This window comes from Cygnus atratus, unplaced genomic scaffold (assembly GCF_013377495.2).
Source record: "Cygnus atratus isolate AKBS03 ecotype Queensland, Australia unplaced genomic scaffold, CAtr_DNAZoo_HiC_assembly HiC_scaffold_41, whole genome shotgun sequence".
In the NCBI taxonomy this organism is placed as follows: domain Eukaryota; kingdom Metazoa; phylum Chordata; class Aves; order Anseriformes; family Anatidae; genus Cygnus; species Cygnus atratus.
Genome location: NW_026110007.1, coordinates 1 through 26324, shown reverse-complemented (window position 1 = coordinate 26324; position 26324 = coordinate 1). Strand labels below are relative to the sequence as shown.

The following is a 26324-nucleotide window of genomic DNA, read 5'->3' as shown; positions in this document are numbered from 1 at the left end:
GGCAAGAGCAGCAGCCAATCAAAGCTAAGGGATGTTGATCGGCGTTCCGTTCGACCAATAGCCTCGCGAGCCGCTGCCGAAAGGCCTTCTGGGGAACTCAGCGAGTCGGGAAGAAGAAGGCGGAGCCTCGGGGCAGGGCCGTGAAGATGGGCGGGGCGCAGCCCAGACGGACAGCCTCCCCAGCCAACCAGCTCGGTGGGCGGGCGAACGGACGCGCGCCCCAGCCAATGAGAAGCGCCTCCCGCGCTGACAGCCAGGAGCGCCGCCGAGCCCAATCGCGGCGGTGGGCGGGCCGGCGGCCGAGCGGGCCAATGAGGCTTCGGGCCCCGCCTGAGTGGCGGCGGCGCCGCCCAATAGGGGCGGGGCGGAGGCGGCGCGGCGGAGCGAGGCGCCATGTCGCGGCGGCGGTGGCGGGGCCCGCAGAGCGCCGAGGGCGGCGGGCGCGGGGCCGACATGGGCAAAATGGCGGCGGGCGGCGGCGGCGGCTCGGGCCGCTACTACGGCGGGGGCGGCGAGGGCGGGCGGGCCCCCAAGCGCCAGAAGACGGAGAACGCCGAGCCCCCGCCGCACGGGCCGGGGGGGCCGGGGGGGGGCGGCGGAGGGCCCGGGGCGGCCGGAGCGGTGAGCGGGGGGGGGGGGAGGAAGAGGAGGAGGAGGAGGATGGGAGAAAGGGGGGAGGAAGAAGAGGAGGAGGAGGAGGAGGGAGGTAGAAGAGCAGGGGGAGGGGGGGAGGAGGAGGAGGAGGAGGGAGGAAGAGGAGGGGAGGGGGAGGGAGGAAGAGCAGGAGGGGAGGGAGGGGGGGGGGAGGAAGAAGAGGAGGAGGAGGGAGAGGGAGAGGTTGGGAGAAAGGGGAGGAAGAGCAGGAGGGGGAGGGAGGAAGAGGAGGGGAGGAAGGAAGAAGAGGTGGGGGAAGGAAGGAGGAGGGAAGAGGAGGAGGGGGGGAGGAAGAAGAGAAGGAGACGGGGTGGAAAGAGGGGATGAAGCGGGGAGGAAGAGGAGAAGGAGATGGGGGAAGAAGAGGAGGGGGGTGAGGAGGAGGAGGAAGGTGAGGAAGAAGAGGAGGGGTGAGGAGGAGGAGGAGGAGGAGGAGGAGGAACGAAGAAAGAAGAAGAGGTGAGGAAGGAGAGGAGGAGGGGGCTAAGAGGCACAGCCCTGGGGCCGGCGTTGGGGTGCTGGGAGCTGAGGGGCGCTCAGCACCCCCAGGACGAGGGGAGGGTGCGCATGGGGCTGCAGGACCCTTTGTGGGGTCACTGCTCCCTGCCTGCCGCAGGGATCTGGGGGGGACCAAGAGCTCAGCACCCCTGGGCGGCGCGCTCTGACCTCCCCCTGCCCCCCCCAGGAGAACTACGACGACCCCCCACAAGACGCCGGCGTCCCCCGTGGTGCACATCCGCGGGCTGATCGACGGCGTGGTGGAGGCCGACCTGGTGGAGGCCCTGCAGGAGTTCGGCCCCATCAGGTGAGCGAAACCCCCGGGGGTCAGGGATTGCGGCCCCCAAAAAGCCGATCCCCCCCCCCGGGGGCAGGGATGGGGGCCCCCCGCCACCCCCCTGAGCCCGTCCCGAGCCCGTCCTGCCGTCCCGCAGCTACGTGGTGGTGATGCCCAAGAAGAGGCAGGCCCTGGTGGAGTTTGAGGACATCCTGGGCGCCTGCAACGCCGTCAACTACGCGGCGGACAACCAGATCTACATCGCTGGGCACCCCGCCTTCGTCAACTACTCCACCAGCCAGAAGATCTCGCGCCCGGGCGACGCCGACGACTCGCGGGGGGTCAACAACGTGCTGCTCTTCACCATCCTCAACCCCATCTACTCCATCACCACGGTGCGTGGCGGCTTGGGGGGGGCTGGGGGAGGCTTGGGGGGCGCCAACGCCATGGGGAACGCGTCCTGAGGGGGTCCTGAGCGGCCTCGAACCCGATCCCCCTCGTTTTTGGCGCTGTGGCTGTGTGGCTCGTCGTCCTGGGGGCGATCTGGGGGTCCTGGAGGCGGCCCCCTCACCGTGCCCCCCCCGCAGGACGTGCTCTACACCATCTGCAATCCCTGCGGCCCCGTGCAGAGGATCGTCATCTTCCGCAAGAACGGCGTGCAGGCCATGGTGGAATATCCTTCAGTGCCTGGGGGGGTCCGCGTCGGGCTCCGCCGCTCCCCGGGCGGTGTTTTGGCGGCTGCGCCCCCGGTGAGGCGTCCCTAGGGGCCTGCCCGCGCTCGGCCCCGCTCCCAGACGGGGAGAACGGCCGTAAAACGCCTTTTTGTCCCCAATTCCTTAACGCCGCGCACGTTCGACTCGGTGCAGAGCGCGCAGCGCGCCAAGGCGTCCCTCAACGGGGCCGACATCTACTCGGGGTGCTGCACGCTGAAGATCGAGTACGCCAAGGTGAGCCCCCCCCCGCCGTCCCCGCCCCCCCCCGCGGCGCCACGCCGCCGGTGCTGACCCCGCTGTCTGTCCGTCCGTCCGCCCCGCAGCCCACGCGCCTCAACGTCTTCAAGAACGACCAGGACACGTGGGACTACACCAACCCCAACCTGAGCGGCCAAGGTAATCCCCGCCGGCTCGGGCGCAGCCCTCACAGCGCTCCCGTTACCCCGATGCCGCCCGCCCGCCCCCCCCCGCGCCCCCAGCCGTGCTCGAGGGGCTCGGGGGGGGCGAATTGGGTGGAAAAATCCCAGTTTCGAGCACCGGGGGGGGTCTCTCGGGGGCTCGTCCCGCGTGTCGCCCGTCGGGAAGGCTCGGGTTAAGGCGCTTGGAGCGAGGGGAGTCTGCACGGGTGGGTCTGGGGCTTTTTTTTTTAATTTTTGAGGAGTCTCTGGTCGGGGGGGGGTCTCAGGCGGGGTGCAGGCAGCCCCCCCGCGCGCCTCGGCCTCGGGACTTACCGCAGCGGGGCCGCGCGTGGGCGAAACCGGGGGGGAGGCGCCGGCTCCCGGGAGATTTACCGGGGCGAACGCCGCCCGAACCCCCCCCGGGGGTCCCTCCCGGTCCCGTTTGAAAGCCGGGGCTGTCGGCCTCGAAGCGGGGGCGGCGGGCGCGGGGGGGTCGCCGCGGTCCCCGCCGAGGAATCGCTGCCTTCCCCGCCGGACGGCCGGACGCCCCCCCCCCCCGTTTTTAAACGGGGACCGTACCACGGCGGAAGTCCCGACCTGCCTCTGCACACTGCTCACACCACCACACAGTGTAGAAAAACCAAAAATAACCAAAAACAAAAAACCTCACTGGAGAAAACACGCAGCATCCAGAGCCAAGCAGCACCCAGAGCTCAGTGCAGCAAGGACACGGCCCCGCGGCCCAAGGACTATCTGCAGCACAGAGAAAGAGGCGCCGCATGCCCCAGCAGACACTCCTCTTACTTAAACCAAGGCACACCGAGCCCGAGAAGGTACACACGCCTAGGAAACACAGCCCAGAGGGTCCTCAGCACACGGCCGGCGGCGCCTTTATCGGAGAACGGAGTAGATCCGAGGCCCTCCAAGACTTAGGATGGCGCTCAGCGCGGCTTGCTGGGGGAGGGCAGCTCCTTTGCTCGCTCGGCTCCTCCCGCGGGCCTCACCTGCCGCCGTTGCCAGCGCCGAGCGGAGGAAAAGCAAAACCCAAAGCGAGCCCCGGGGCACACAGAGCCCTGGCAGGCCGTAGCGGGGCCGTGCGCGCGGCACACGCGCGCTCACAGAGGAGACACGCACACCGCGAGCAGCGCCCCGACACCGACACCGCACACCACACGGAGGAACACTCCCCCTCACCACCCCCTCGGCCGGTACCTGCGGTACCTGAGGGCCGAGCAGCCGTGAGACCTTGCCTTGCGAAAGGCTTTGCTTTTGAAGGATTTTCCTTTGGTCTAAAGGATTTGACTTTGCTTTGAGGATGTCAGGTTTTTTAAAGCTGTCAGGTTTTCCTAAAGACTCGAGCTTTTTTTAACGCTGTTAGGTTCTTTTAAGGAGTTGAGGCTTTTAAAAGAGCTTAGCCTTTTTAAGAGACTTTAGTTTTTTTAAAGACTTTGCTTTTTTTTTAGAGACTTTGCTTTTTTTTTAAGAGACTTTGCTTTTTTTTAAGCGAATTGTAGCGGTTCCGTGCCTTTGACCTGTGTTTGTGACTCTGAAACCATGTGATGCAGGGTCGCAGTGTATGTTTGATGGGCCGCCATCTTTCACAACTGTGCTAACTCACTCTTGACGCGTCCAATGGTAAGAGAAAGAGCGCGTTTTTCCCCGGCGCGGGGCCCGCCCGCCCCCCCGCTGTAAGTAGCCCTTTTCCGTCCTTGTGGGGCTGGCACCGGCCTCGGAGCAGGCGAAGGGAAGAGAAGAGCGACCTGAGCGCGTCCCGGCCGCGGCTGGCGGCTCCTCTGACCGAGTCCCGCTGGTGCTTTGCTGCCTGTACCGGTCTCGCCCCCCCTCTCCCCTTTGTCGGGGGGGGTGGATGTCTTGCCACTTTGTTTTAGTTTCTTTCTGTACCTTAATTTATTTGTTTTTAGTGTTTTGGTTTTTTTTTTTATGGTTGTTAAAAGAAACCGGCGGCGGCCCGGAGCTGGGGGCGCGCAGCGGGGGCGCTGCGGGCAGCCCCGTCCCGGTCCCCGCGGGCGACTTGGGGGGGGGGACGGGGACACGGGAGGGAAATTTGGGTGTGGGGGGGGCAGCAGCGGGGTGGGGGGGAGCAGGGAGAGGGCTCAGGCCCTCTGCTCCTGGGGGGGGGGACAAAACGCCTCCAGGAGCCGCTTGGGACCCCCCCCCCCCTCAAAAAGCCTCCGGGGCCAGGGCGTCAGGGACTCGGAGGGGGGGACCCCGGAGCTGCGTCCCCCCCCCTCCCCGTGACGCTTGTGCCCCCCCCTCTGCTTCCCCCCCGCAGGCGAGCCCGGCGGCAACCCCAGCAAGCGGCAGCGGCAGCCCCCCCTCCTCGGGGACCACCCGGCGGAGTACGGTAGGGCGCGGGGCGGCGGGGGGGGGGCACGGGGGTGCCGGCAGGAGTCCCAACCCTCTCAACCGTGCTCCCCCCCCCAGGAGGCCCCCACGGCGGCTACCACGGGCACTACCACGACGAGGGCTACGGCCCCCCCCCCGCCCCACTACGAAGGCAGGAGGATGGGGCCCCCCGTTGGGGGGCACCGCCGGGGGCCCAGCCGCTACGGCCCCCAGTACGGGCACCCGCCCCCCCCCGCCCGCCCCCCCCCCGAGTACGGCCCCCACGCCGACAGCCCCGTGCTGATGGTGTACGGCCTGGACCAGTCCAAGATGAACTGCGACCGCGTCTTCAACATCTTCTGCCTCTACGGCAACGTGGAGAAGGTGAGCGCGGCCGCGCGCCCCCCCCGGCAGGGCATTTTGGGGCAAAACTCTCGGAAAATGGCTCATTTCGGGTGTTCCCCAGGTGAAGTTCATGAAGAGCAAGCCGGGCGCGGCCATGGTGGAGATGGCGGACGGCTACGCCGTGGACCGCGCCATCACGCACCTCAACAACAACTTCATGTTCGGGCAGAAGCTCAACGTCTGGTGGGTCCCGGGGGCCGGGGGGGTCCTGGGGGGGCCGGGGGGCAGCACCGCGGCCGTGCTGAGCCCCCCCCGTCCCCGCAGCGTGTCCAAGCAGCAGGCCATCATGCCCGGGCAGTCGTACGGGCTGGAGGACGGCTCGTGCAGCTACAAGGACTTCAGCGGCTCGCGCAACAACCGCTTCTCCACCCCCGAGCAGGCGGCCAAGAACAGGATCCAGCACCCCAGCAACGTGCTGCACTTCTTCAACGCCCCCCTCGAGGTGACCGAGGACAACTTCTACGAGGTGCGCCGCCAGCCTTCCTCCCCCGCCCCCCCTCCTCGCGCCCTTCGGGGCCAAATCCCCCGGTTTGCGTGTTTTTGATGCATTTTCGGCGTTCGCAGATCTGCGATGAGCTGGGCGTCAAGCGGCCGTCCTCCGTCAAGGTGTTTTCGGGGAAGAGTAAGTGCGGGAGGGCAGGGAGCGGCCGCGCGGGTGCTCCCTGCCCCGGCGGGGGTCCCGGGGGGGCCGGGACGGGGGCGGCACGGCCGCCCGCAGCCGCCGGGCTGAGGAAGGGGCACTCGTCCGCAGGCGAGCGCAGCTCCTCGGGGCTGCTCGAGTGGGAGTCCAAGAGCGACGCGCTCGAGACCCTCGGCTTCCTCAACCACTACCAGATGAAGAACCCCAGTAAGTGGCCGCGGGGGGCTCAAGAGGCCAAAACAACCCCAAATTCACCTTTATTGAACCCAAAACACCCCCAAATTCCCCCATTCACCTTTGCTAACGTCTAGTTAAGCTGAAGCAATCCCAAATTCACCGTTATTGAACCCAAAACACCCCCAAATTCAGCTTTGCCGATATCTAGTTAAGCCAAACCAACTCCGCTTTCCCCTTTATTAAACCCCAAACACCCCCACCCCCCCCAATTCCCCTCTATTCAACCCAAACCACCCCCAAGCCCCCCAACTTCACCTTTATTTAAGCCAAACCCCCCTGAACTCCCCCAATTCCCCCCTATTTACCCCAGACCCCCCTGATTCCCCTCTATTTACCCCAACCAACCCCAAGCCCCCCTTTTTTCCCCCAACCCACCCCCAACCCCCCCGCATTCCCCCCAGTTCACCCCGAGCCCCCCGGTTCCCCCCTCACTGTTAACCCTCTGTCTCCCCGCAGACGGGCCGTACCCCTACACGCTCAAGCTCTGCTTCTCCACGGCCCAGCACGCCTCCTAAGCGGCCCCCCCCGCGGGGCCCCCCCGCCCTCGTCGGTTTGGTTCATTTTCCTTTTTTTTTTTTAAAAAAATAAAGCCAAGTGGAGCAGAGGCCACCCGCGGCGGTGCCCCCCCCCCCTTTTTTTTCTCCCCTCCCCCCCCTCATTTTTTCCCCCCCATTTTTAAGGACGACTGTGCGTGTGCCCCCCCTGCCCCCCCCCCCCGCCGCTGGGGCCCGCGGCGCCTTTCAATAAACGTTTGGAAAACGTCGCTGCCGCCGCCGTGGGGGCTGGGGGGGGTTGTGGGCAAGGCCCCCCCCCCGTTGGGGGGGGCCCCTTGTGGGGGGGGAGGCTTGAGGGCACTTGGGGGGGGGAGGTTTGGGGTGCCCTGGGGGGGGGGAGGAGGAGGTTTGGAGCCGCCCCAGCGCTGCGGCCTTTGGGGTACGGGGCTGGGGGGGGACCGAGGAACAGCGCCGGGGGGTGGGGGCGGCTCCCGGTGCTCTCCCCCCCCCCCCCCGCGCCGTGGGGGCACCGGGCTCGGGGGGGGGGGAACGGGGAAAAGGCGGCGCTTCCGGGTTGGGGGGAGGAGGAGCGAAGCCGCTTCCGGTCCGCCGGGCGGCGCTTCCGCCAGGCCGGGGGGCGGGAGGGGGCGGCGCTCTGGCCCGCCCACTCGCTGACCTCGGGGCCTGGAGGACTCGGCGGCGGCTGATGGCGGCGCTGGCTGCGGGGCTGCGGGGGGGACGTGAGTGGGGGGGGACGTGAGGGGGGGGGGGGCGGGACCCCCCGCCCAGCCCCTTGCCCAGGGACCCCCCCTTGGTGCCTTCCCTGAAGCCCCCGGCCCAGCCAGGAGCCTCCCAGACCCCCCCGGGACCCCCCCAGACCTCCCCGTGATCCCCCCAGGGCCCCCCCGTGATCTCCTCCCCAGGGACCCCCTGTGCCCTCCCCCTGACCCCCCCCCAGGACCTCCCCAGTTTCCCCCAGTCCTTCCCCAGTGCCTCCAGTCCCAGCCCAGTTCCCCCCAGCCCCCCCCCAGCCCCCCCGCATTGCCCCGTGCCCCCCCCGTAACCCTCCCCCCCCCCCCCCCAGCTCTCCGCCTGCTGGCCCGGCCGATGGCGTCGCAGGCGGGGGGGGCGCCGCCGCCGCCCCCCCGGGACCGCTCCTTTGAGACCCTGCGGGTGACCCCCGAGCGCGAGCACGTCGTGCACGTGGAGCTGCACCGCCCCGAGAAGCGGAACGCCATGAACGCCGCCTTCTGGAGGTAAGGACCCCCCCGGGGGTTTATCTGCCCCCCCCGGGTGTTGTCCCGTACCCCCCCCCCCCAGCGCCGTGTTCCCCCCCCAGGGAGATGGTGGAGTGCTTCCAGGGCATCGCGCAGGACCCCGCCTGCCGTGCCGTCGTCATCTCGGGGGCCGGGAAGATCTTCACGGCAGGTGGGTGCCCCCCCCCCTGACATTGGGTGCCCCCCCCCTTCACTAGATACCCCCCTCCTTCCGTTGGGTGCCCCCCCCCATTCATTGGGTGCCCCCCCCCCCAACTGGGTACCCCCCTCTTTATTGGGTGCCCCCCCCCCCCCTTTATTGGGTATCCCCCTGCTTGATTGGGAATCCCCCCCCCTTCACTGGGTGCCCCCCGCCCCCCAATCTCCAGGACCCCCCCCCTGCGGGGTTTCGGGGCCATTTTATCTCCTTTTAGGGGATCTCAGCAGCGGGGCCGTGCTTGAGCCCAGTTGGGAGGGGGGGAGGAAGGGGGGGGGGGGCGGGACCTGAGGGGCTCGGGGAGGGGTCTGGGCGCCCCTGAACCCCTCGGGGGGGGGGGGTGCCCCCAGGGATTGACCTGGTGGAGATGGGCAGCGAGTTCCTGATGGTGGGGGGCGAGGACACGGCGCGCAAAGCCTGGCAGCTGCAGCAGAAGATCCGCCAGTACCAGGAGAGCTTCTCGGTGCTGGAGAAGGTGGGAGCAAAAGGACAGAGCCCCCCCCACCCCCCCCCCCACCCTAATGCCCCCCCCCCCAGCTCCTAACACCCTCCCCCAGCCCCTAATCCCCCCTTCCCCTAATTCCCCCCATCTCTCCTGCAGTGCCCCAAGCCGGTGATTGCTGCCGTGCACGGCGCCTGCATTGGTGGAGGTGAGCGGGGACACGGGGGGGGGGGGGGGCATGGCTGGAACATGGGGGGGGGGGGGGGCGCCCCGTGGACCCCAAGGTCTTTTTTTGGCAGGCGTCGACCTCATCTCTGCCTGCGACATCCGCTACTGCACCGAAGACGCCTGGTTCCAGGTGAAGGTGGGTGTGGGGGGGGCCCTCAGGTGGCCCTGTGGGATTTCCCCCCCCCCCCGGTGGCCCCAGGGACCCCCCCAGGTGGCCCCAGGGACCTTCAGCCAGCCCTGGTGGCCCTTAAATGTCCCCGCCACGTCCCTGGAGCCCCTCGGGCATCCCTGCTGCTCCTCTTGGTGTCTCCTGGGACGTCCCCGGGGGGGGGGGGGGGTCTTCAGCAGCTCCACGTGCTCCTGCGTGGCCCCAGGGCCCCATGTCCCCAAGCTGTCCCACATGTCCCCATGTCACCCCCCCCATGTCCCCAAGCTGTCCCACATGTCCCCATGTCACCCCCCCCCCATGTCCCCAAGCTGTCCCACATGTCCCCATGTCACCCCCCCCATGTCCCCAAGCTGTCCCACATGTCCCCATGTCACCCCCCCCCCCCATGTCCCCAAGCTGTCCCACATGTCCCCATGTCACCCCCCCCCCATGTCCCCAAGCTGTCCCACATGTCCCCATGATGTCCCCGTGTCCCCACGCGCCTCCCTGTCCCCGCAGGAGGTGGACATAGGGCTGGCGGCCGACGTGGGCACCCTGCAGCGCCTCCCGAAGATCGTGGGCAGCCAGAGGTGGGGGGACACCGCCTTGCGGGGGGGGGGGGACACCGGGGTGGGGACCTTGGCGGGGGGGGGGGGGGGTGTAGGCGGGACCCCACTTCACCCCCCGTGTCCCCCCCGCAGCCTTGTCAACGAGCTGGCCTTCACCGCGCGCAAGATGATGGCCCCTGAGGCGCAGAGCTGCGGCCTGGTGAGGTGAGGAGCAGCCCCGGGGGGGGGCGTCCTGGGGACACGGCGGGGGTCCCCGTGCCGGCCCCGTCCCCGCTGGCAGCCCCGTTTCCCCCGCAGCCGCGTCTTCCCGGACAAGGCGGCGCTGCTGCGGGGCGCCCTGGAGCTGGCGGCCGCCATCGCGGCGCGGAGCCCGGTGGCCGTGCAGGGCACCAAGGTGAACCTGGTGTACTCGCGGGACCACCCAGTCCACGACAGCCTCCGCTTCATGGTGAGGCGCCGCCCCGGCCCCCCCAGCCCCATCCCTGTCCCTGTCACTGTCCCTGACCCCGTGCCGTGCCCAGGCCGCCTGGAACATGAGCATGCTGCAGACCGACGACATCCTCAAGTCGGCGCAGGCGGCCATGGAGAAGAAGCGCCCCGAGGACGTCGCCTACGCCAAGCTGTAGGGTCGGCGCGGCCCCTCCGCAATAAACGCGGCTGTGCCCCCGGCCCGTGTCCTTCCTCAGCCCCGAGGGGGCCCCAGGGCACCCGGGGGGGGGGGGGGGGTCTGCAGTGGGGGTGGTCCCATGGGGTGTATGGGGCCATAGTTACCCACTGGGACACGTGGGTAACCGGGGAGGGGTTATGGGGTCCTAAAGGAGGTATATGGGGCACGATGGTGTTTATGGAGACGGGGACAGGTATATGTGGGATCCCATAGAGGGTGTAAAGGGCTTAATGGGGGCCCAAAGGGTGGGGAAATGGGGTGCAGCGCTGCCTGTTGGCTTTTGTGTCCCAGTAGATCATAGATGATGGCACAGAGGTGTTTATGGCACCCGAGTAGGGTTTATAGGGGCCCGGGGGGGGGAGTACTTGGTGACACGGCGGTGTCTGTCGGGCTGCAGGGGCTTTAGAGGGTCCCAAAGGGCAGGTGTGTGATGACACGGAGGTGGTTAGGGGAAAGGCGTTTATTGGGGCCAAAGGGTGGGTTTATGGCAACACGGCGGTATTTACTGGGACGGAGTGGGGGGGGGGGGGGGGGGGGGGGGGTTACGTGGGGACACAAAGGCGCCTGTTGGGATTTGGGGGGTGCTTATGGGGTCCCACATGGAGGTGTACGGGGACACGGAGGTGGTTATTGGGGTACGGGGTGGTTTATCTGGTCCCAAAGAGGGGGTGGATGTGATGTGGCACGAAGGTGTCTTTTGGGACACAGGCGGGTTTTTGGGGCTCCAAAGAGGGCTGAATGGGGCTGGCGGGGGGGTGGGGGGAGGTTCGTGGGGCGCAAAGAGGGGGCCGAGGGGGACACCCGCCGCGAGGAACGGCGCAGGCTCCGTCACGCCAGGTCTCAGCAATACTTTAATTACATGACAAAAGAAAACCGGTAGTATAATGCTGCGAGGTGAATATATATTTATATAATAAATCCGTCAGTTAATAAAGTAAATAGGAACCTTCTTGATTTCATTTAAATTTTAAAAGATCAGGCTTCTGTGTGGGTGGTGTGGTTTTTTAATTTTTTTGTGTTTTTTTTTTTTTAAATTTTTGGTCCTCAGAAAAACCTGCTCCAAGGCTGGAGGGTGCGGGGAGGGGGTGAAGGGGGGGGGACGACGACTGGCGCTGCCTCCGTGCCCCGCCGTGTCCCGGGAGGGTTTGCTGGGGGGGGGAGCGGAAGGAGCAGCCCCCAGGGGCTCCGCTGCCGCTCTGCAGAACAGGAATTCGGAAGAATTCGGAGGAATTCGAACAGAGGGCAAGGGGAAGCCGGGGGGGGGGAACCTGGATGCGGGAGGAAGCACGTGGCGAAGGGCGGCTGGTGCAGGGGGGGGGATTTCTGCTCGACAGAGGCATAAATTAAAGAGAGGCAGGGCAGGAGGGGGGGGGCTCCGCTTCCTACGGGGGGGGGGGGACAGCAGAGGGCCCTGGGCCAGTTGAAAGAAAACACCAGAAAGGGGTATATTAAAAAAAAAAATAACGATGTCAGCTGCTGGGTGCTTCGAGGCTCCCCGCTGCCCCCCCTCGAGAACCCCCAAGCGCCTGAAGGGCGAGCGCCCCCCTCCCTCCCCACAGAGCGAAAAGTGGGAAAAAAAATAAAATTAAACAAAAATAAATCATTGCATAGGTAACGTGGGCGGTATAATATGCAATAACCGGCTCCCCCCCCCGGGGGCGGCCGCGGCTTCGTGTGTGTCCCCCCCCGGGGGGCAGGGGGGGGCGCAGAGGTGGGGACAAAGCGCCCGCGCTTGGTGCTGCCGCGGCGGCCTCAGAGGTCGCTCTCGCCGTAGAGCGCGGTGGAGAAGGATTTGTAGTCCAGGGCGCCCGGCGCGGCGTCGGGACCCCGGTACGGCGCCATGCGGGCGATGCAGTACTCGGCCTGCTCGGGGGGCAGCTCGCGCCGCAGCTCCTCGGCCGTGATGTAGTTCTGGGGGGGGGGGGGAGAGGTGAGGGGGGGGAGCACCGCGGGCAGGGCCCCCCCGGCCCCGGGGACGGGGCTGGCGCTCACCTTGTCGCCGGCCAGGACCTTGAAGGAGGCGATGACCTGGTCGGCCGTGTCGGTGTCGGTCGTCTCGCGGGACATGAAGTCGATGAAGGCCTGGAAGGTGACGATGCCGCTGCCGTTGGGGTCCACGAGGCTCATGATGCGGTTGAACTCGGCGTCGCCCTGCAGGGAAGGAGGCCGCAGTCAGGGGGGGTCGGGCAGGGAGCCCCCACGGGGGCTCGCCCACCACCACCAAGTCCCCGGGCTGAAGGAACCAGGGCAGGAGGCTGCGCCGTGCCCCAGTTTTAGGCTGGGAGGCAGAGGGGCTGCGAGGGGAGGTCCCAGCGCCGCCGCCACCCCTTGGGCACGGTCCCCTCGTGCCCATGAGCCCCTTCCCCAAGCCTCAGGGGCGCGCAGCGACGAGAAGACGACCAGAAAGGGACGGGGGGGAAATAAAAGGGAGAAGAGAGCAGAGAGCATACCAGGCTGGATCCCGTGGAGATAAGGAGAGCTCGGAAGTCATCCGTGTCCATGCTTCCCGTGCGCTTCTACTCCCAGAGGAGGAGGAGGAGGAGGAGGAGGGAGAGGAGAGGAGGAAGGCAGAGACGGGCAGCGCATGCAGAGGAGGAGGAAGAGGAAGGAAGACGCGGCAGGGCAGGGGGAGGAGGAGAGAGAGGCAGAGATCGAGTTAACAGCGACGGTTTGGGAGCCGGCGCGGTGCAGCAGGCAGGGAAAGGGCAAAATCCAGCAGGGACACAGGTCGGAGGAGCGTGTGAGGAAGGGGAGGAAGACCACGGGGGAGGGGAGGAAGAGAGGAAGGAGAGCGGTGAAGGGCGGCGCTGCGCAGCGGCCGGGCTCGGTACCTGTCTGTCGTTCTCCACGTCGTAGCCCAGGCTGATGAGGCAGGCTTTGAACTCCTCCGGTCCCAGGGCACCGCCGTGGTCCTGCACCATGGGGGCCAAGGGGGGGTCACAGAATCACGGGGGGGCATCGGAGGAGGGAGAGGAGCGGGGGGGGCGCAGCATGCACGGAGGGGAAGGAAGGAAAGACGCCGTTAGTGGAGCGCGGCGGGGGCCGAGAGCAGGGCTCCGCTCTGCTTCCCCCACTGCGTCGGAACAGGGAAAAGGAAGCCCGGGGGTCTCGCTCCTCTGGGAGAGCAGCAGGGGGGTGGGGGACGGGGAGCCCCACGTCAGCCCCACGGGGGGCCGGCGGCCGAGCTCTGCCCCGCAGGGGGAGCTTTCGGCAGCAGCGGCGCGCTGGAGGTGCCCGGTACCTTGTCAAAGTGGTTGAAGGACGCCCGGAACTCCTGCATCTGCTCCTGGCTGATGCCCTTGGCGTCGCGGGTCAGGATCTGGTTCTCCACCTCGTTGATGGTGCGGGCGATGGTGGTGAGGAGCTGCTCCCAGCCCACACGGATGTGCTGCGGGGGAGAGGGCGGTGAGAATGGCCGGGGGGGGTCCCAGAGCACCACGCAGCCGGCGGGCGAAGCGGGAGCCCCCCCCGGGACGCGCTTACCGCGGCCGCCACAGGGAGGTGCAGGGGCTGGGAGCCACCCGTGGGAGCTCCCGCGCCCTGACTCACTGCTCCCTGGCGGTGACGGGGCACCCTTGGGTGGCACCGGGCTCTCCCCGCTCCCTCTGCCTGGCCGGGCACACCCAGCCGCCCGGAGGTGGCTGAGGCACAGCTCAGCTCCGCGCCCGAGGCTGGGACCCCTCCCTTGGGCACCCACCTCCATGGTGTAGTTGGTGTGCTTGTTGTCGAAGATCAGCGCCTCCTGGATGAGCTGGTGCTGCTGCTCCAGCAGGTCGATGTTGGGCTTGTAGTCCACGATGCTCTGCTCGTACTGCTTCAGGTGGTTCAGCTGGTCCTCCAGCGTGCCGTTCATCTCGATGGAGATGCGCCCGATCTCCTGCGGGGGCACAACCCCAGTGGGGTGAGGGGGGGACGCGAGGAGCTGCACCGTGGGGACCGCCGGTGCCAGGCTGACTTTCCCAAGGGATTCATCTCGAAGTTTTTGACCCCGGCCAGCTCTGGCTGCAGAGGGTGCTCGCAGCATGGCGGCTCTGCCTTCCCCAGCTCCCCGGAGGCTGGATGGCACGCCAGCCCCGGCACGAGCCCCCCGGGGACAACCGCACGGCGCCGGCCGAGCCCTCACCTCCATCTTGGTCTGGATCCAGGGCCCCACGATGTTGGCCTGGCTGGCGAACTGCCGCCGTAGGTGCTCGTTGGACTGCTGCTTGCTCTGCTCGTCGAGCAAGGCGTGGTCCCGCTTGGGCACCAGCTGCTGGACCTGCGAGGGGCGAGAGGCGGCGCTGGAAACCCCCACGGGAGCGGGGACAAACCTCGGCCGGGGCCGTGGTGCTGTGCAGAGCGGCGCCCCGCCGGGGGGCACTCACCCGCTCCCACTTGGAGTTGATGATCTGTGGGGTGACCGAGGTGTAGGGGTTGTTCCCCCCCAGCTTGATGCTGTTGAAGTCGGCGATGCGCTGCGCCTCCCGCTGGATGCCCAGGATGGCCTCGCGCTCCTTGTCGGCGTCGGGCAGGGTGGACTTGAACTGGTCGTGCGCGGCGATGAGGCCCTGCAGGAGACGGGCGCCAGCTCAGAGCCGGGTTTCGGGGGGCCGTGCCTGAGCACCGACGCCCCCCCCGCGCCTCCCCACCTCGATCTCCTCGATGGTGTGGACGATGAACATGTCCTGCAGGTCCTCCATGGCGCTCTCCATCCAGTTGTTGAAGGGAGCCGCCCTCTTGGCGTACTCGAGGTGCAGCTCGTCGATCGTCTCCAGCTGCTTCTCCGTTTTCTGCGGGGCCGGGGGGCGTCAGGAGCTGGGGGGGACCCGGGGGGGGGGTCCCAGCCCCCGCTCGGGGCAGGGGGGGCAGCGAGGAGGCCCCCGCCCTACCTCCAGAGCCTCCCTCCTGCTGTGGGTCAGGGAGCCCAGCACGTCCCACTGGTCGCAGATCTTCTGGCACCGCGCGTTGACGCTGGGCGAGTCGTAGTAATCCAGCTCGCTTCAGGGGGGGGAGAGGCAGCGGGGTCAGGACATGAGGACACCGAGACGGCCATCCCCACGCCTCGGGGACGGGCTGGGCACCCCCCACCGCCCCCGCTTCCAGGAGGGGGCTCTGGGGCTGGGAAAAAGCCCCCCCGGGGCGCGAGGGTGGCCGTGGGGCTTTGCCACGAAGCACCCGAGCGGCGCTGCCACGGGGAATAAGGGCTGCATTCACGGCGTCGCCCTGCCCTGGGCCGTCAGTGTACTAATTGTGTGCGAGTTTATCTGGCTGGGAAAAAAAAAAAAGGCGGGGGGGGGGCGGGGGGAGGAAGGGAAAAGAGCCGGGCTGCCTGGCCTCCCGCACAATAACGGTATTCTGGCCGGGCTGCAACCGCGGGGGGAAGGGACGGGCAGAACAATAGGGGCACTGTGCGGGGCCGGGGCCGCGCCGAGGTGTGCTGTGGGCCAGGTTTTGGAGCCGGGGGGCTCGGCGGGGACGGGGGGGCTCGGCGGGAGCCGGCCGTACTTGAGCTCCTGCGCGATGGCCGCGATCTGCTCCACGCGGTCCTGGTGCGCCGCCAGGTCGCTCTCGAAGGCCTCGTGCTTCCTGATGAGGGCCTTGATGTCGGACAGCGTGGCGCTCTCGTAGTCCTTCTGCTTCAGCATCGCCTCCTTGCCTGCGGGGAGAGGAGTGAGGGCGCTGGGACCCCCCCGGCGGGACCGGGCAGTGCCTCTGCCCATCTGCCCATGCCAAAACCCTGGGGGGCTGCTTCGGCTCCGAGAAGCGCGGGTTGGAGGCAGAGGCTGAGCTCCGCTGTCCCACCGGGGCCCTCCCTCACCTTCCTCATCTACAACCTCATTTTTTCCGCCCCCCCCCCCCCCCAGAAAAATCAAGCAAGCTGGCACCGCTGTGAGTGGCCTCGAGACGCCTCAAGGCTCGCCGCGGCTCCCAGCCCGAGCTGTGAGAACGGGGCTGGGAAGGGATTAGTGCGTTTCGCTACGGGGGGAGGCACAGCTGCTGCCCAGGGGGGGCCGGGGGCAGTGGCCAAATTCGGCCAGCTGGGTGCAACGGGGGAAGCGGCTGCGAGCACGCCAGCCTCCGCCAAAGTGGCGTCTGCGAAGGAGGACAGTGACGGGCTCGGAGTTCCCAGCAGCGCCAAGAAGAATGAAGGAGGCTGAGCCCAGCTTTACGGGGGCTCCTCTGCCCTGGGGGGGGGCTGGGACCTCCCGGCCCCCCCGGGACCTACCTTCGGTCCACCTACCTTCGGTCCAGGCCTCGTGGATGGAGGCCTTCTGGCGGAACTTCTCAGCCAGGTGGTCGAGGCGCTCCAGGCGCCGGATCTCGTTGAGCAGCCACTCCTCGTAGCCCTTCTCGGCCTGCTCCAGGTGCTGCCAGCCGTTATTGATGTCCTGGGGGGGGCACGGGGGGGCGTCAGGGCAGACTGAGCGGCCTCCCACCTCCAAAGCTCTGGGGAGAGGCCGAAGAGGAGGAACCCGACCCCAAAACCCGCTTTGGGAGCAGCTCCAGGTCCCGTAGGACCACCAAGCGTGCTGGGAGCGGGACGAGGGCGTCCCGGGGGGGGCAGCGAGCGCGGCGGCCCCGCGGGCACTCACCGACACCATCCTCCCCTCGGAGGGCATGAAGGCGGGCCGGTTGCTGAGGCGCAGCTTGGTCTGCAGCGTGTTGAAGTTGATCTCCAGCTGGCACTTCTCCTGCACCTTGGGGGGCTTGTGCACGCGCCGGTAGTCGCGGAAGTCCTCCAGCTTCTGCTGCATCTCCTGGATGGTTTTCTGCGGGCTGCGGTCCTCCAGCCAGGGGATGGTGCGCCGGATCCACTCCAGCAGCTGCGGGGGGAAGGGGTTTGGTGAGCGGGATGGGGGGGAGCAGAGTCTGGGGGGGGAGGACGGGCGCAGGGGGCTGTGGGGAGCCCCCCAGGGTCCCCCCCGGGCTCACATCGGAGGCGAGTTTCTCGTAGTCCTCCATCAGGTGCTCGTTCTCCTGGTTGACGGCCAGCACCTTGCAGATGCGGTTCGCCGCCGTCTCGGCCTGCAGGGGAAGAGCAGCGGGGGGGGCGCTGGGACCACCGGGTCGGGGTGCCCCCACCCGCACAAACCCCCCCAGCCCCAGCTCGGCTCCGCTTCGCCCCAGAGCGCGCCTCGGTGCCGCACCGCGGGGAAAACCCCGGTGCTGGCTTTGTGGAAGAGCTAAATCAGGTTTTTGAGCACCAAAGTGCACGGCCGCGGCCACGCCGAGCCCCCCCCAGCCGCCAGCAGAGCCCGGTGCCCCCCCAGCCCCCGGCAGAAGCCCCCGCCGCCACCCCGGGGGCTCCGGCACCGCTCTGCACGGACCAGGGGAAAGCCCCGGCGACACCCGCCCGCATCCCGGGGTGGGGCAGAGCCGGAGCCCCCGGGGGGGTCCCACGAGCTGGGCGTGAAGCGGGCGCCGGTGGCTCCGGCACTCGGCAGTCGCAAGCTCCGAGCGCTTCCTGGTGTTGGGTTCCCGTGCCAGTGCCCCGGGGGGGCCGTTACCGGCCTCTAAGCACCGTTACCAGCACCCTTACTGGTCCCTAAGCACCGTTACTGGTCTCTAAGCACCGTTACCGGCCTCTAAGCACCGTCCTTGGTCTTCTGCTCTTCCCCGCGGGAAGCCCCTCGCCACAGGGGGCGGGAGGGCGAGGAACACCGGGCTGAGGCAGAAAAGAAAGCCCGGGGACCGAGCCCCGTTTGGAGGCGGCACGGAAAGGGTCCGGGAAGAGGAGGTGGAGGCCAGGCACCGACAGAAAGAGTGAGGAGGGTCTACGGAAGGACGGGGAGAGGAAAAAAGAGAGCTGGGGAAAAGGAGGCGGAAAATCAACGCTAAAAGGAGAGAAAAAAGCTCAGCGCCGGAGGTCCGAGAGCCTCCGGGGAGAGGCACGAGGGGCAGCAGCCGCCCCACGGACCCGGCCCCGCGTTGGCCATGCCGGCAGCCAAAAGCCCAGGCGATCATCCCAGGACGTGAACAGGACCCAGGGCTGGTGCAGGGACGAGGGCAGCACCCAAGGGCGAGGTCCCGAATTCCTCCCTTGGGGTTGGCGCCGCGTGGCACAAACCTCCCTGGCTCGGCCACGATCCCGACGGATCACGACCCAGCGGCAACGAGCCCGCGTGCCGACCGAGCAGCCCCCCCCCCGAGCCATGAAAGAGGCTCATTTGGTCGCCTGAATCCTCTAATTAGTGCGGCATGGTAATTGCTGGTCTGCCCCGAGCTCTACCACGGCTCCGTGCGGCAGCGCTTTGGGTCTGACGTGAGGCTTTTAGGGCAAGGAGGGAAGCGAGACCGAGGGAGGTGACGGGCTCCACGCCCCGCTCTAACGAGGCTCCTTCGTTAAACGGGGCCCTGGATGAGGCTGGGGGCCGACTGCCCCTTCCCCAAGCCCTCTGCCTCGCGGGGAGGCTGATTTACACCTCCACCTACGGCTCCCAGGCGGCGCTGGGACCAGGACGGTGCCGCTCACGGGGACGGCTCGCCTTCCTCCCCGCAGGGACCCCGGTTTTGGTGCCTCACGCCCCGAGCGGAGCCGAGGCCGCCTCCGCGCGTCCCGAAGCCGTGCAGCAGCCGCAGGAGGTGCGGGGTTAGCAGGCAGCCCCCCCCCGGCCAAGCTCACCTTCTGAGCACCCGAGAAAGCGTGGTAGAAGCAGGAAACGTAAGTCATGATGGCCTTCTCATCGGGCCTGAGAGTGCCTACAATATCTGCGTGGGGAGAAAGGGAGGAGAGAGGCTGAAGGAGCAGCAGCGGAGCCCTCGCGCCCCTCGAGCATGCGGCGGAGAGGAGCAAGCGCCTGCTTGGGCCTGGGACCCGAACCAGAGCTGGCTGACGGGGTTATTGCTGCTGCTGCTGCGATCCCTCTGCTCAGCCTCTTGAACCGAGGCCTCGTTTCGAGCTGTTGGCCCCGAGCCTCCTCGAGCAGCCTCGCGGGGCTGGTTGCTGCCCCGGCGTTACGGCAGCAGGGAAGGCGAGCCCGAGCAGCTTTTTAAACCCAGGCGAGCGAGCCGAGGTCTGGTTCCCAGAGCGCCAGGGGCAGCGGCCGCCTGAAAGAGAAGTGCCCGAGCGCGGGCTGCTGCGGGTGGAAGCGTTCGGGCGGGACGGCCGCGGCTGCCGCCGGTACCTTCTGCGCCCCCGAAAAGGCATGGTAGAAGCTGGACACATAGGTCATGATGGCCTTCTCGTCGGGGCGAGCTGTGTTGACAATGTCTGCAAGCGAACAACAGGGGTTAGGCTGAGGGGGGCACGGCCGTGGCGTCCCGGAGCCGCTCACCACGCCGGGCTTAGCGGCCAGCTCCTCCCCGGGCTGCGGTCCCGCAGAGCAGCTGGCTCAGGACACCTGCACGGGCACAAGAGGGTGTTAAATCGTCCCGTCCCGCCGCACGGCCCCGGCTCAGAGCCAGCACGCGTCCTCTGCCCCCGAGGGACGGGGTCCTGGGGTCCTCTGCCGGAGCTGGTCCACGCGCAGCGCGCGCCCGGAGTCACCGCGTCGCAGCCGCGCGCGCCCGGGGCCGCTTACCCTCGGCGTCCAGCATCTTGGGGATGTCCAGGTACTTCTCCGCCACCTCGAAGGCGTTGTTCAGGTTCGTCACGGGGTCGTCCTGGAGAGAGAAGAACGCTGAAGGGCCGCCCGGAGCTGGCGCCCGACGGCACGGGCGCTGCCGAGGTGGCGGGGCGGCGGGCATCACGCCTCGAAGCTCGGCGCTGGCAGGAGGGGAGCAGCGGGGAAGGGGCTGAGCTTCACCTTCCTGAGCTTGTCGTACTCGATGAGCTCCGGCCTGTGTCTGTGGATCAAGGCGTTGAAGGCGAGGCCGTCCTTCCAGCTGCGAGAGGGGAGAGCCAGGGTTCCAGCGCACCGCTGCCTCCGCGCAGCCCAGCACCCCTTGTCCATTCCCCCCAGCTCCCCAGTGAACGGTAGCGGGGTTGAGATGAACCCCTCTAATTCCCCAGGGCCCCAAAAACCCCTGGGGGAAAGGCAGCCCAGAGAAGGGGGGGACGTTCCCGAGGACACGCACGAGCCGCATCCTCCCCTTGGGGCTCCGCCACTATTTCGGGGACGCCCCAAAGCCCGGGGGTACCTGATGTGGAAGTTCTGCACGTTGACGTTCTTGTAGGGGGCCGTCTTCCTCTGGCACCACAGCAGCAAGCCCTCCTTGGCAGAGGTCTCTGCAACGGGGCAGGGTCAGCTCGGCGCGCCCCCGCGGTGCCGAGGGCTCCCCGCGGCCCTGCCCTCACCTTCCACAGAGATGTCCTGGATGGCGAAGCGCAGGATGATGGTCCAGATCATGCCCAGCGTCATCTTCGCGTTGCCGTCCACGATTTCTGGGAGCCGGGAGGGAAAAAGCAAAGCCTTCAGCTCCCCGTCGAGCCGCTCGGCTGGACCCGACCGCGCAGCTCATGCCGAGGGCTCGGGGCTCAGGACCCTGCCGGGGATGGGCTGGGAGCTCAGGATCCCCGCACGCAGCCCTGAAATCCCTCCTGCCTTGCGCAAGCGACGCCTCCAGCAGGCGTCAGGGATCACGGCGTGGGGCTCTGGCGGAGCTGCGGCTGCTGCCACCGCGCCCTGGCACTGCGGCACCCGCTGGGACACGCAGCGCTGCCGGGCACCGGAGACTTCAAAGCCGGAAGCCCCGGTGCGCCGCCGCGCTCCTCCGACTGGCTCGGCAGGGTCAGCCCCTGCCAAACGGGGCCGAGCAGCGCCGAGCCCCGGCCGGGAGGGCTGCGAAATCCCCTCCGGAGCTCCGGGGCCGGCCTCGGGCTCTGCCGGCAGCGGGCTGATCCCAAAAGGGGCTGCGGGGCGGCGCGAGAGGCTGCTGGGGCAGAGCTCGGCGCCGTGGAACCGCGTGCCCGAGGGGGAGAACTCGGCTCCCGGGAAGGATTTTGGGGCTGAAAGCCCTCACAGCTCCCGGGGGGAGAGGTTCAAACAGCGCAGAGAATTCGTGGGGCTGCGTTTTGGGGACGATTGCTGACGGCAGGGAACCCCTGCAGGGCTCCGGCCCAGCACTGGGGCTCCCCCGCGGCGCTTTCGGGGCTGGCTCCGCGCGAGCCCTTCCTCGCCCCGCCGCCGGCCAAGCCGGTCCTCCCGAGCGCAGCCAGGCCCGGTTGTGCAACAGCTTCCCGAAACAGCCCCGACCTTGGCGAGGCAGGGAGGGAGGCAGGGAGGCCGCGCTGCCTTCAACCTTCCTGCCCCCGCGGCGTTTATTGCCCCGCGGCGCCGCCCGGCTGCCGGAGAAGGGCCCAAGGGCAGCGCCCGCACCGCCTCCGGTGCCACAACGCCGCCGTGCCCCGTGGTTTTTTGGGGGGGACCCTGCCACGACCCTTCCCGGGGGGCTCGGGGGCGCGCCGGACGCACCTTCAGCCCCGATGGAGACCAGCTTGACGCCCTTGCTGGCGATGAAGTCGAGGGCTTTGTTCACGTTGTTGATCTTGTGCACCCGCATCTTGCCCCGCTCCGGCTTCGGCAGCCGCTCCCCTGGGAAGGAAACGCCGGCGGGGCCGGGGCCGTGGTTAGGGGGGGGCAGAAGGGGGCTTCCAGCCGCGTCCTCCCCCCCGTAAATAAAAAGAAAACCAGGCCCGGGGGGGGGGGGCTCACCTGAAATCACCTCCAGCAGCAGCATGAGCTTGAGGCCGTCGCGGAAATCCTCGTCGATGTTCTCGATCTGCGTGCCGGCCTTCCGCAGGTGGGAGTTGCACCACGCCGTGAAGGTCTGCAAGGAAGGGCCGGGGGGGGTGCTGAGCCCTCAGCACCCCCCTGACAGCGCCGGGGGGCGGCGTCAGGACCCCCCAGACCCCCTCATCCTGAGGACGAGCTCCCCACGGCGTGCTGCGGGGCACAGCTGGGGGCAGGAGCAGTTTTGGGGGGATTCGGGGCCATCCTGCTCGGCCTCCCGGGGAGGCTGAGCCTCCGGGGGACCTCTTCAAAAAGAAAGAGGGAAGGAGGCTCCAAAGAGGCAGAAAGCGTCCCAAAAAGCCAGCTCTCGGCGGTGGGAAGGCACCGGGGGATACCGGGGTGCCTTCCCCTTCCCCATTTTGCCCCAAAACGAGCTCCCGGAGGCCGGCCTCGCCGAGCTGGGGCCTCGGCCCCGTCCCACGCGCGGTTCCTGCACCCGAGGCTCCGCGGCCACAAAACCCCCGCGAGCCGCAGGCCGGGCCCGCGACGCCCCCGGGTTCACGAAATAAAGGGCACGGGGCCGGGCACGGAGCGGGGCCGCGGCCGCTGCGCTCCCCGCCAGCAGCCCAGGGGGTAATTAGCGGCCGGCCTCGTTACGCCAGCGCCTCATTAGCCCGGCCGATAAGCGGCTCCAGGCCGCGGGGAGGACGCGGGCCCCGCGTGGCCCCCCCCCCAAACCCCCCCCGTTCCTCTCGCCAGCGTGATTACGGGACGGGGAGGAGCGGGCACGCCTGGGTCCGCCGTGACGCTTGGCACGGCCCCAGCGGGGCTTGGCACGGCCCCACGGGCGCTGCCGAGCTCCTGCCAAGCCGCCGGCAGCTCCCAGGGCCGGGCGTGTTCCTCCTCGGCACGGAGGAAAACCCCTCCCGGGAGAGCGGCGGGGAGAAAACCGCGGATTTGGGGGTTTTGTGGTGTCCGCGGCGGCGACACCAAAAGCCCCGTGGCGTCCGCCCCAAAGCCTGCGGGGGCCAGCCCCAAAATCCCGCGGTGGCGGCCCCAAAACCCCACGGGGATCAGCCCCAAAACCCTGCGGGGACCAGCCCCAAAACCCCACGGCCGTGGCCCCAAAACCCTGCGGGGATCGGCCCCAAAACCCCGCGGGGGTCGGCGCCGAGCGAGCGCAGCACGTGGAGGAGGAGGAGGAGGAGAAGGGAGCCAGGCGGAACCCGCAGGCAGCTGCTAAAAAAAGAAAAGGGAAATAAAAACCCTAAAAAACCGCAGGACAGCCTAAAAGGGGAAGCGGAGCCCGGCCTTCCCCAGGCCTTTTTCCACGTTCCCGGCCCGGCCCCACGATGCCGGAGCTCCGGGACGCCTCCGATCCCGCAAGGTGCGGGTCAAAAACAGCTGAGGAGAGGCAGAAAATAACCAAAATCTGCCCAAAGCCACCACCGGGAGGTCGCTGCCTCGAGGCTCTCCCCGTCTCGCGGCCTCCCTTCGGCTTCTGTTCCTCGGCGCAGGCTGGCGGCGGGGTTTTTGGGGAGGAAAGAGCTTTTACGGGGTCCTGACGTGGGGCTGTGAGAGCTCCCGGAGCAAAACCTGGGCTCCCGGCTCGCCGGGGGTCGCCGCGGCCTCGGGACGGGGCCGAGCCTCACCGGGAGGCCGGAGGGAGAGGCGAGAGACGTTGGGAGTAAAAAACTGCTACAAAAAAGGAATTCCGCACGCGCTGCTGGCATTTCCTTCCCACGGAGGCGCGGGAGCTTCCCAGGCATTGTGTCCCCGCCGCCTCGGTCGGGGACGGCGGCGCCCGCGCACCTCCAGCCCAGGAGGCCGCCAGCCTCTTCCCGGCCCAAAGCGGCGCCTTTTCACCCCAAAGTTGTGCCTTTCCGCCCCAAAACGGCGCCTTTTGGCCCCAGAGTGGCCCCTGCTTGCCCCACGGTGGCCCCTTCTGGCCCCAAAGTGGGCCTTTCTCGCCCCTTTTGGCTCCAAAGTGGGCCCTTCTGGCCCCAAAGCAGCGCCTTCTCACCCCTTCTGGCCCCAAAGTGGGACTTTTTGGCCCCAAAGTGGACCCTTCTCACCCCTTTTGGCCCCAAAGCAGCCCCTTTTTGCCCACTGTGGCCCCAAAGCAGGCCCTTTTTGCCCACTGTGGCCCCAAAGCGGGCCCTTCTCGCCCCTTTTGGCCCCAAAGCGGGCCCTTCTCGCCCCTTTTGGCCCTCCTGACCCCGCTGCCCTCGCGGGGAATCGCGGGGCGCGGACTTTGGCCCGTCCCGAACGCCACCGAGACGCGTCCGCGGCGCTCGCCCGGGGCCGGGCGGGTGTTTGCTCGGGGCCGGCCGCCCCGTGTGGGTGTTTTTCCATGAGGTCACCTGCCCCAAAAGCGGCCGTTTTTAGGATCCGGCCTCATTTCCCCCTCCGACCGCTTCTTCCCCTCCCCGCCACCGGCTCTGGGGCTGGGGAGCGGGGTCCTGGGGTGCCGGGGCCGGGCTGTGCCGGGAGGGACGCCGACGTTGTCCCCGCGGGAAGCTCGTTAGGGCGGGAAGTTCGTTAGCGGCCGCTCTCAGATGTCGAGGAGCCCAAACACAGCTCGGGGGGGTGACACGGGGGGGGCACTTCCCGGCCGGACGCTGTTTACGCGGCGCTGCCAGCACCCGGCCGGGGATCGCCTTCGAGGAGCGGCTCCGGGGGAGGAAACGGGACAAACGAGGGCTTTTTGGGTATAAAACAGGCGGATTTGGGGCCCGGCGCGCAGGTGGCTGCCACTGGGTTCGCTCGGGGAGCCGAAGGCCCCCGGTGCACTCCCGGCCTCGGGGCGCTGGCGACTCTGCGGCCGTTTTCTGAACTTATGTTGGTTGTTTTTTTTTTACTTTTTTTTTTTTAATGTTTTCCCCGTTAATTTGCTGCCGCTGGACAGCGCGGGCCGAGATTCCCCTCATTCTTTGCCCTTATTAGGCCGGAGGCTCGCCGAGGAGGAGGAGGAGGAAGAGGAGGAGGAGGAGGAGGAGGAGCGGCCGGCTTCGGCCTCACCTGGCGAGGGAGCGGGGCCGGGAGCCAAGCGAGAACCCGACAGAAACCGGGCGATAAGGGCTGAGTCACGGGGCGCAGCCGCATTCCGGGCGCACCTCTGCCGGCCGGGCACGGCCCCGCAGCGCTCCCGGGGCTGGGATCCAGCTCCTGGGGGGGGGCTCGGCCCCGTTAGGCGGCAGGGGGCACGTGAGGAGGGTCCTGCGCGGGGATTTGGGCGATGTGGCGGGGGGCTGGAGCCCCCTGCGTGGTCCTCGGGTCAGAAAAGTGCCCGGCTGGAAGCCCCGAGCCCCAGTCCCGGTTCATGAGCCCCAATCCCGGTTCCTGGGCCCCTGTTTCAGCTCCCGAACCCTAATCCCAGCCCACGAGCCCCAATCCCAGTTCCTGAGCCCCTATTTCTGCTCCCGAACCCCAATCCCGGCTCCTGACCCCCAATCCCAGCTCATGAACCCCTATTTCAGCCCACGAGCCCCAATCCCAGTTCCTGAGCCCCTATTTCAGCTCGCAAGTCCCTGTTTCAACCCACAAACCCCAATCCCAGCTCACAAACCCCAATCTCAGCCCACGAACCCCAATCCCAGCTCAGAAACCCCAAATCCCCGCTCACACTCCCCGTGCCCACAGCCAGCTTCCCATCCCAAACCCGTTTTGGGGCCCCGTGCTCCGTTTTCACCCACTTCACCCCATCCTCAGGCCGGGGCAAGCCCCCCCTCGGGATCCCGCTGCCCCCAAACGCCAGTGGTAACAGCGGGGCGCCGGCACCGGCCTCGTACGACCCCAAACGGGGCGGCCAGGAGGCAGAAATGAGGGCTCCCCCCCCCCCCCCAAATAAAGGGGTCGGGGTGGGAACCGGCGGCCCCGAGATGTTTTCCCCGGGGCCGGATGTTTGCCTTTGGAGCGGGACCAAGAATCCGGCCGCCGCCGCCGCTCGCTGCTGGGGGGCGCGGGGCCGAGGCCCCCCCGGTACCGGGAACGGGCGCACGCGGAGCTATTTGGGGCCTGGCAGCGATTTGCCCTTTTCCCCCCTTTTTTTGGAGCCGCATAGCTGGCATTCCACAGCCCCAGCCCTGGGGACCGGACGCGGCCCCGCGGGACCCCCGCCGAGCTCCACGGGGTCTCCCCGGCGCTTCCTGCCCCCTCCCTGCGTCCCTGGGGGGGGGAAAAGCCCCCCCCCCAAAAAAAGGGGGGAGCACAGTGGGATCCTGGGGGGGGGGTCCCGACCCGGCAGCTGCTGAGCCCAGGAGCCGGCAGAATTCCTCCGGCCCCCCAAAAACCCCTCGTGGGGAGCGGTAATTAAGGTAATTAAAGCACCGAATGCCCCCCCCTCCCCATGCCAGCGACCCCGGGCGTTACCGGCGCACAGCGGGGCGTTAGCGCTCGCCCCGTAATTAGCGCTCGCCCCGTAATTAGCGGGCGCTGCCCTGCGGGAAGAGTGCTCCTCTTCTTCCTCCTCTTCTTCCTCGCCCTGGTGCCCTCCCTAGCGGCCCCCCCCACACCATAGGGACCCCAAAACGCCCCCCCCCCCC

General features: G+C 68.2%; 3 protein-coding genes across 5 annotated transcripts; 2 read left to right on the top strand and 1 right to left on the bottom strand.

Moving 5' to 3' along the window:
• The first annotated feature begins 1339 nt into the window (after positions 1–1339).
• Positions 1340–6799, top strand: HNRNPL (heterogeneous nuclear ribonucleoprotein L). The gene is given in 13 exon segments (XM_035572300.2): positions 1340–1459; positions 1587–1824; positions 2017–2102; positions 2280–2376; positions 2466–2538; positions 4834–4905; positions 4986–5035; positions 5037–5270; positions 5353–5474; positions 5556–5757; positions 5856–5913; positions 6043–6138; positions 6625–6799. Coding segments are annotated over 12 exon segments (1374 nt in total). The 5' UTR covers positions 1340–1459; positions 1587–1599; the 3' UTR covers positions 6684–6799.
• A 480-nt stretch (positions 6800–7279) lies between these two features.
• Positions 7280–10190, top strand: ECH1 (enoyl-CoA hydratase 1). The gene is made up of 10 exons (XM_035572305.2): positions 7280–7402; positions 7747–7918; positions 8002–8090; positions 8486–8610; positions 8737–8785; positions 8877–8941; positions 9473–9543; positions 9655–9726; positions 9820–9970; positions 10044–10190. The coding sequence occupies exons 1-10, from the start codon at positions 7369–7371 to the stop codon at positions 10146–10148; spliced, it is 933 nt and encodes a 310-aa protein (XP_035428198.1). The 5' UTR covers positions 7280–7368; the 3' UTR covers positions 10149–10190.
• Positions 10191–11022: 832 nt separating this feature from the next.
• On the bottom strand, positions 11023–21876 carry ACTN4 (actinin alpha 4). Of its 3 annotated transcripts, none has more exons than XR_007709371.1 (21): positions 21763–21876; positions 21523–21642; positions 20406–20492; positions 20249–20336; positions 19915–19993; positions 19690–19771; positions 19294–19379; positions 17102–17194; positions 16762–16992; positions 16410–16557; positions 15674–15824; positions 15058–15166; positions 14818–14958; positions 14554–14736; positions 14313–14447; positions 13887–14066; positions 13431–13577; positions 13021–13101; positions 12182–12340; positions 11458–12100; positions 11023–11337 (listed from the first exon to the last, which is right to left on the bottom strand). XR_007709371.1 is itself a non-coding variant. In XM_035572315.2 (20 exons), exons 1-20 carry the CDS (start codon positions 21785–21787, stop codon positions 11942–11944), a joined length of 2484 nt encoding a protein of 827 aa, XP_035428208.2. In that variant the 5' UTR covers positions 21788–21876; the 3' UTR covers positions 11023–11941. The 3 variants fall into 3 exon arrangements, 1 of the variants encoding a protein (XP_035428208.2); XR_007709370.1 differs by having other exon boundaries at positions 11023–11254; XM_035572315.2 differs by having other exon boundaries at positions 11023–12100.
• Positions 21877–26324: the final 4448 nt, after the last annotated feature.

Excerpts from the sequence above, each read along its gene's own strand:
- ECH1 (XM_035572305.2), top strand. The coding sequence starts at position 7,369 with ATGGCGGCGCTGGCTGCGGGGCTGCGGGGGGGAC. Across the intron at positions 8,091-8,485 it reads CGGGAAGATCTTCACGGCAG|GGATTGACCTGGTGGAGATG; the intron begins GTGGGTGCCCCC and ends GGGTGCCCCCAG. Across the intron at positions 8,942-9,472 it reads ACGCCTGGTTCCAGGTGAAG|GAGGTGGACATAGGGCTGGC; the intron begins GTGGGTGTGGGG and ends CTGTCCCCGCAG.
- ACTN4 (XM_035572315.2), bottom strand. The coding sequence starts at position 21,787 with ATGCTGCTGCTGGAGGTGATTTCAG. Across the intron at positions 16,993-17,101 it reads ACGAGAAACTCGCCTCCGAT|CTGCTGGAGTGGATCCGGCG; the intron begins GTGAGCCCGGGG and ends TTCCCCCCGCAG. Across the intron at positions 16,558-16,761 it reads CCGAGGGGAGGATGGTGTCG|GACATCAATAACGGCTGGCA; the intron begins GTGAGTGCCCGC and ends TGCCCCCCCCAG.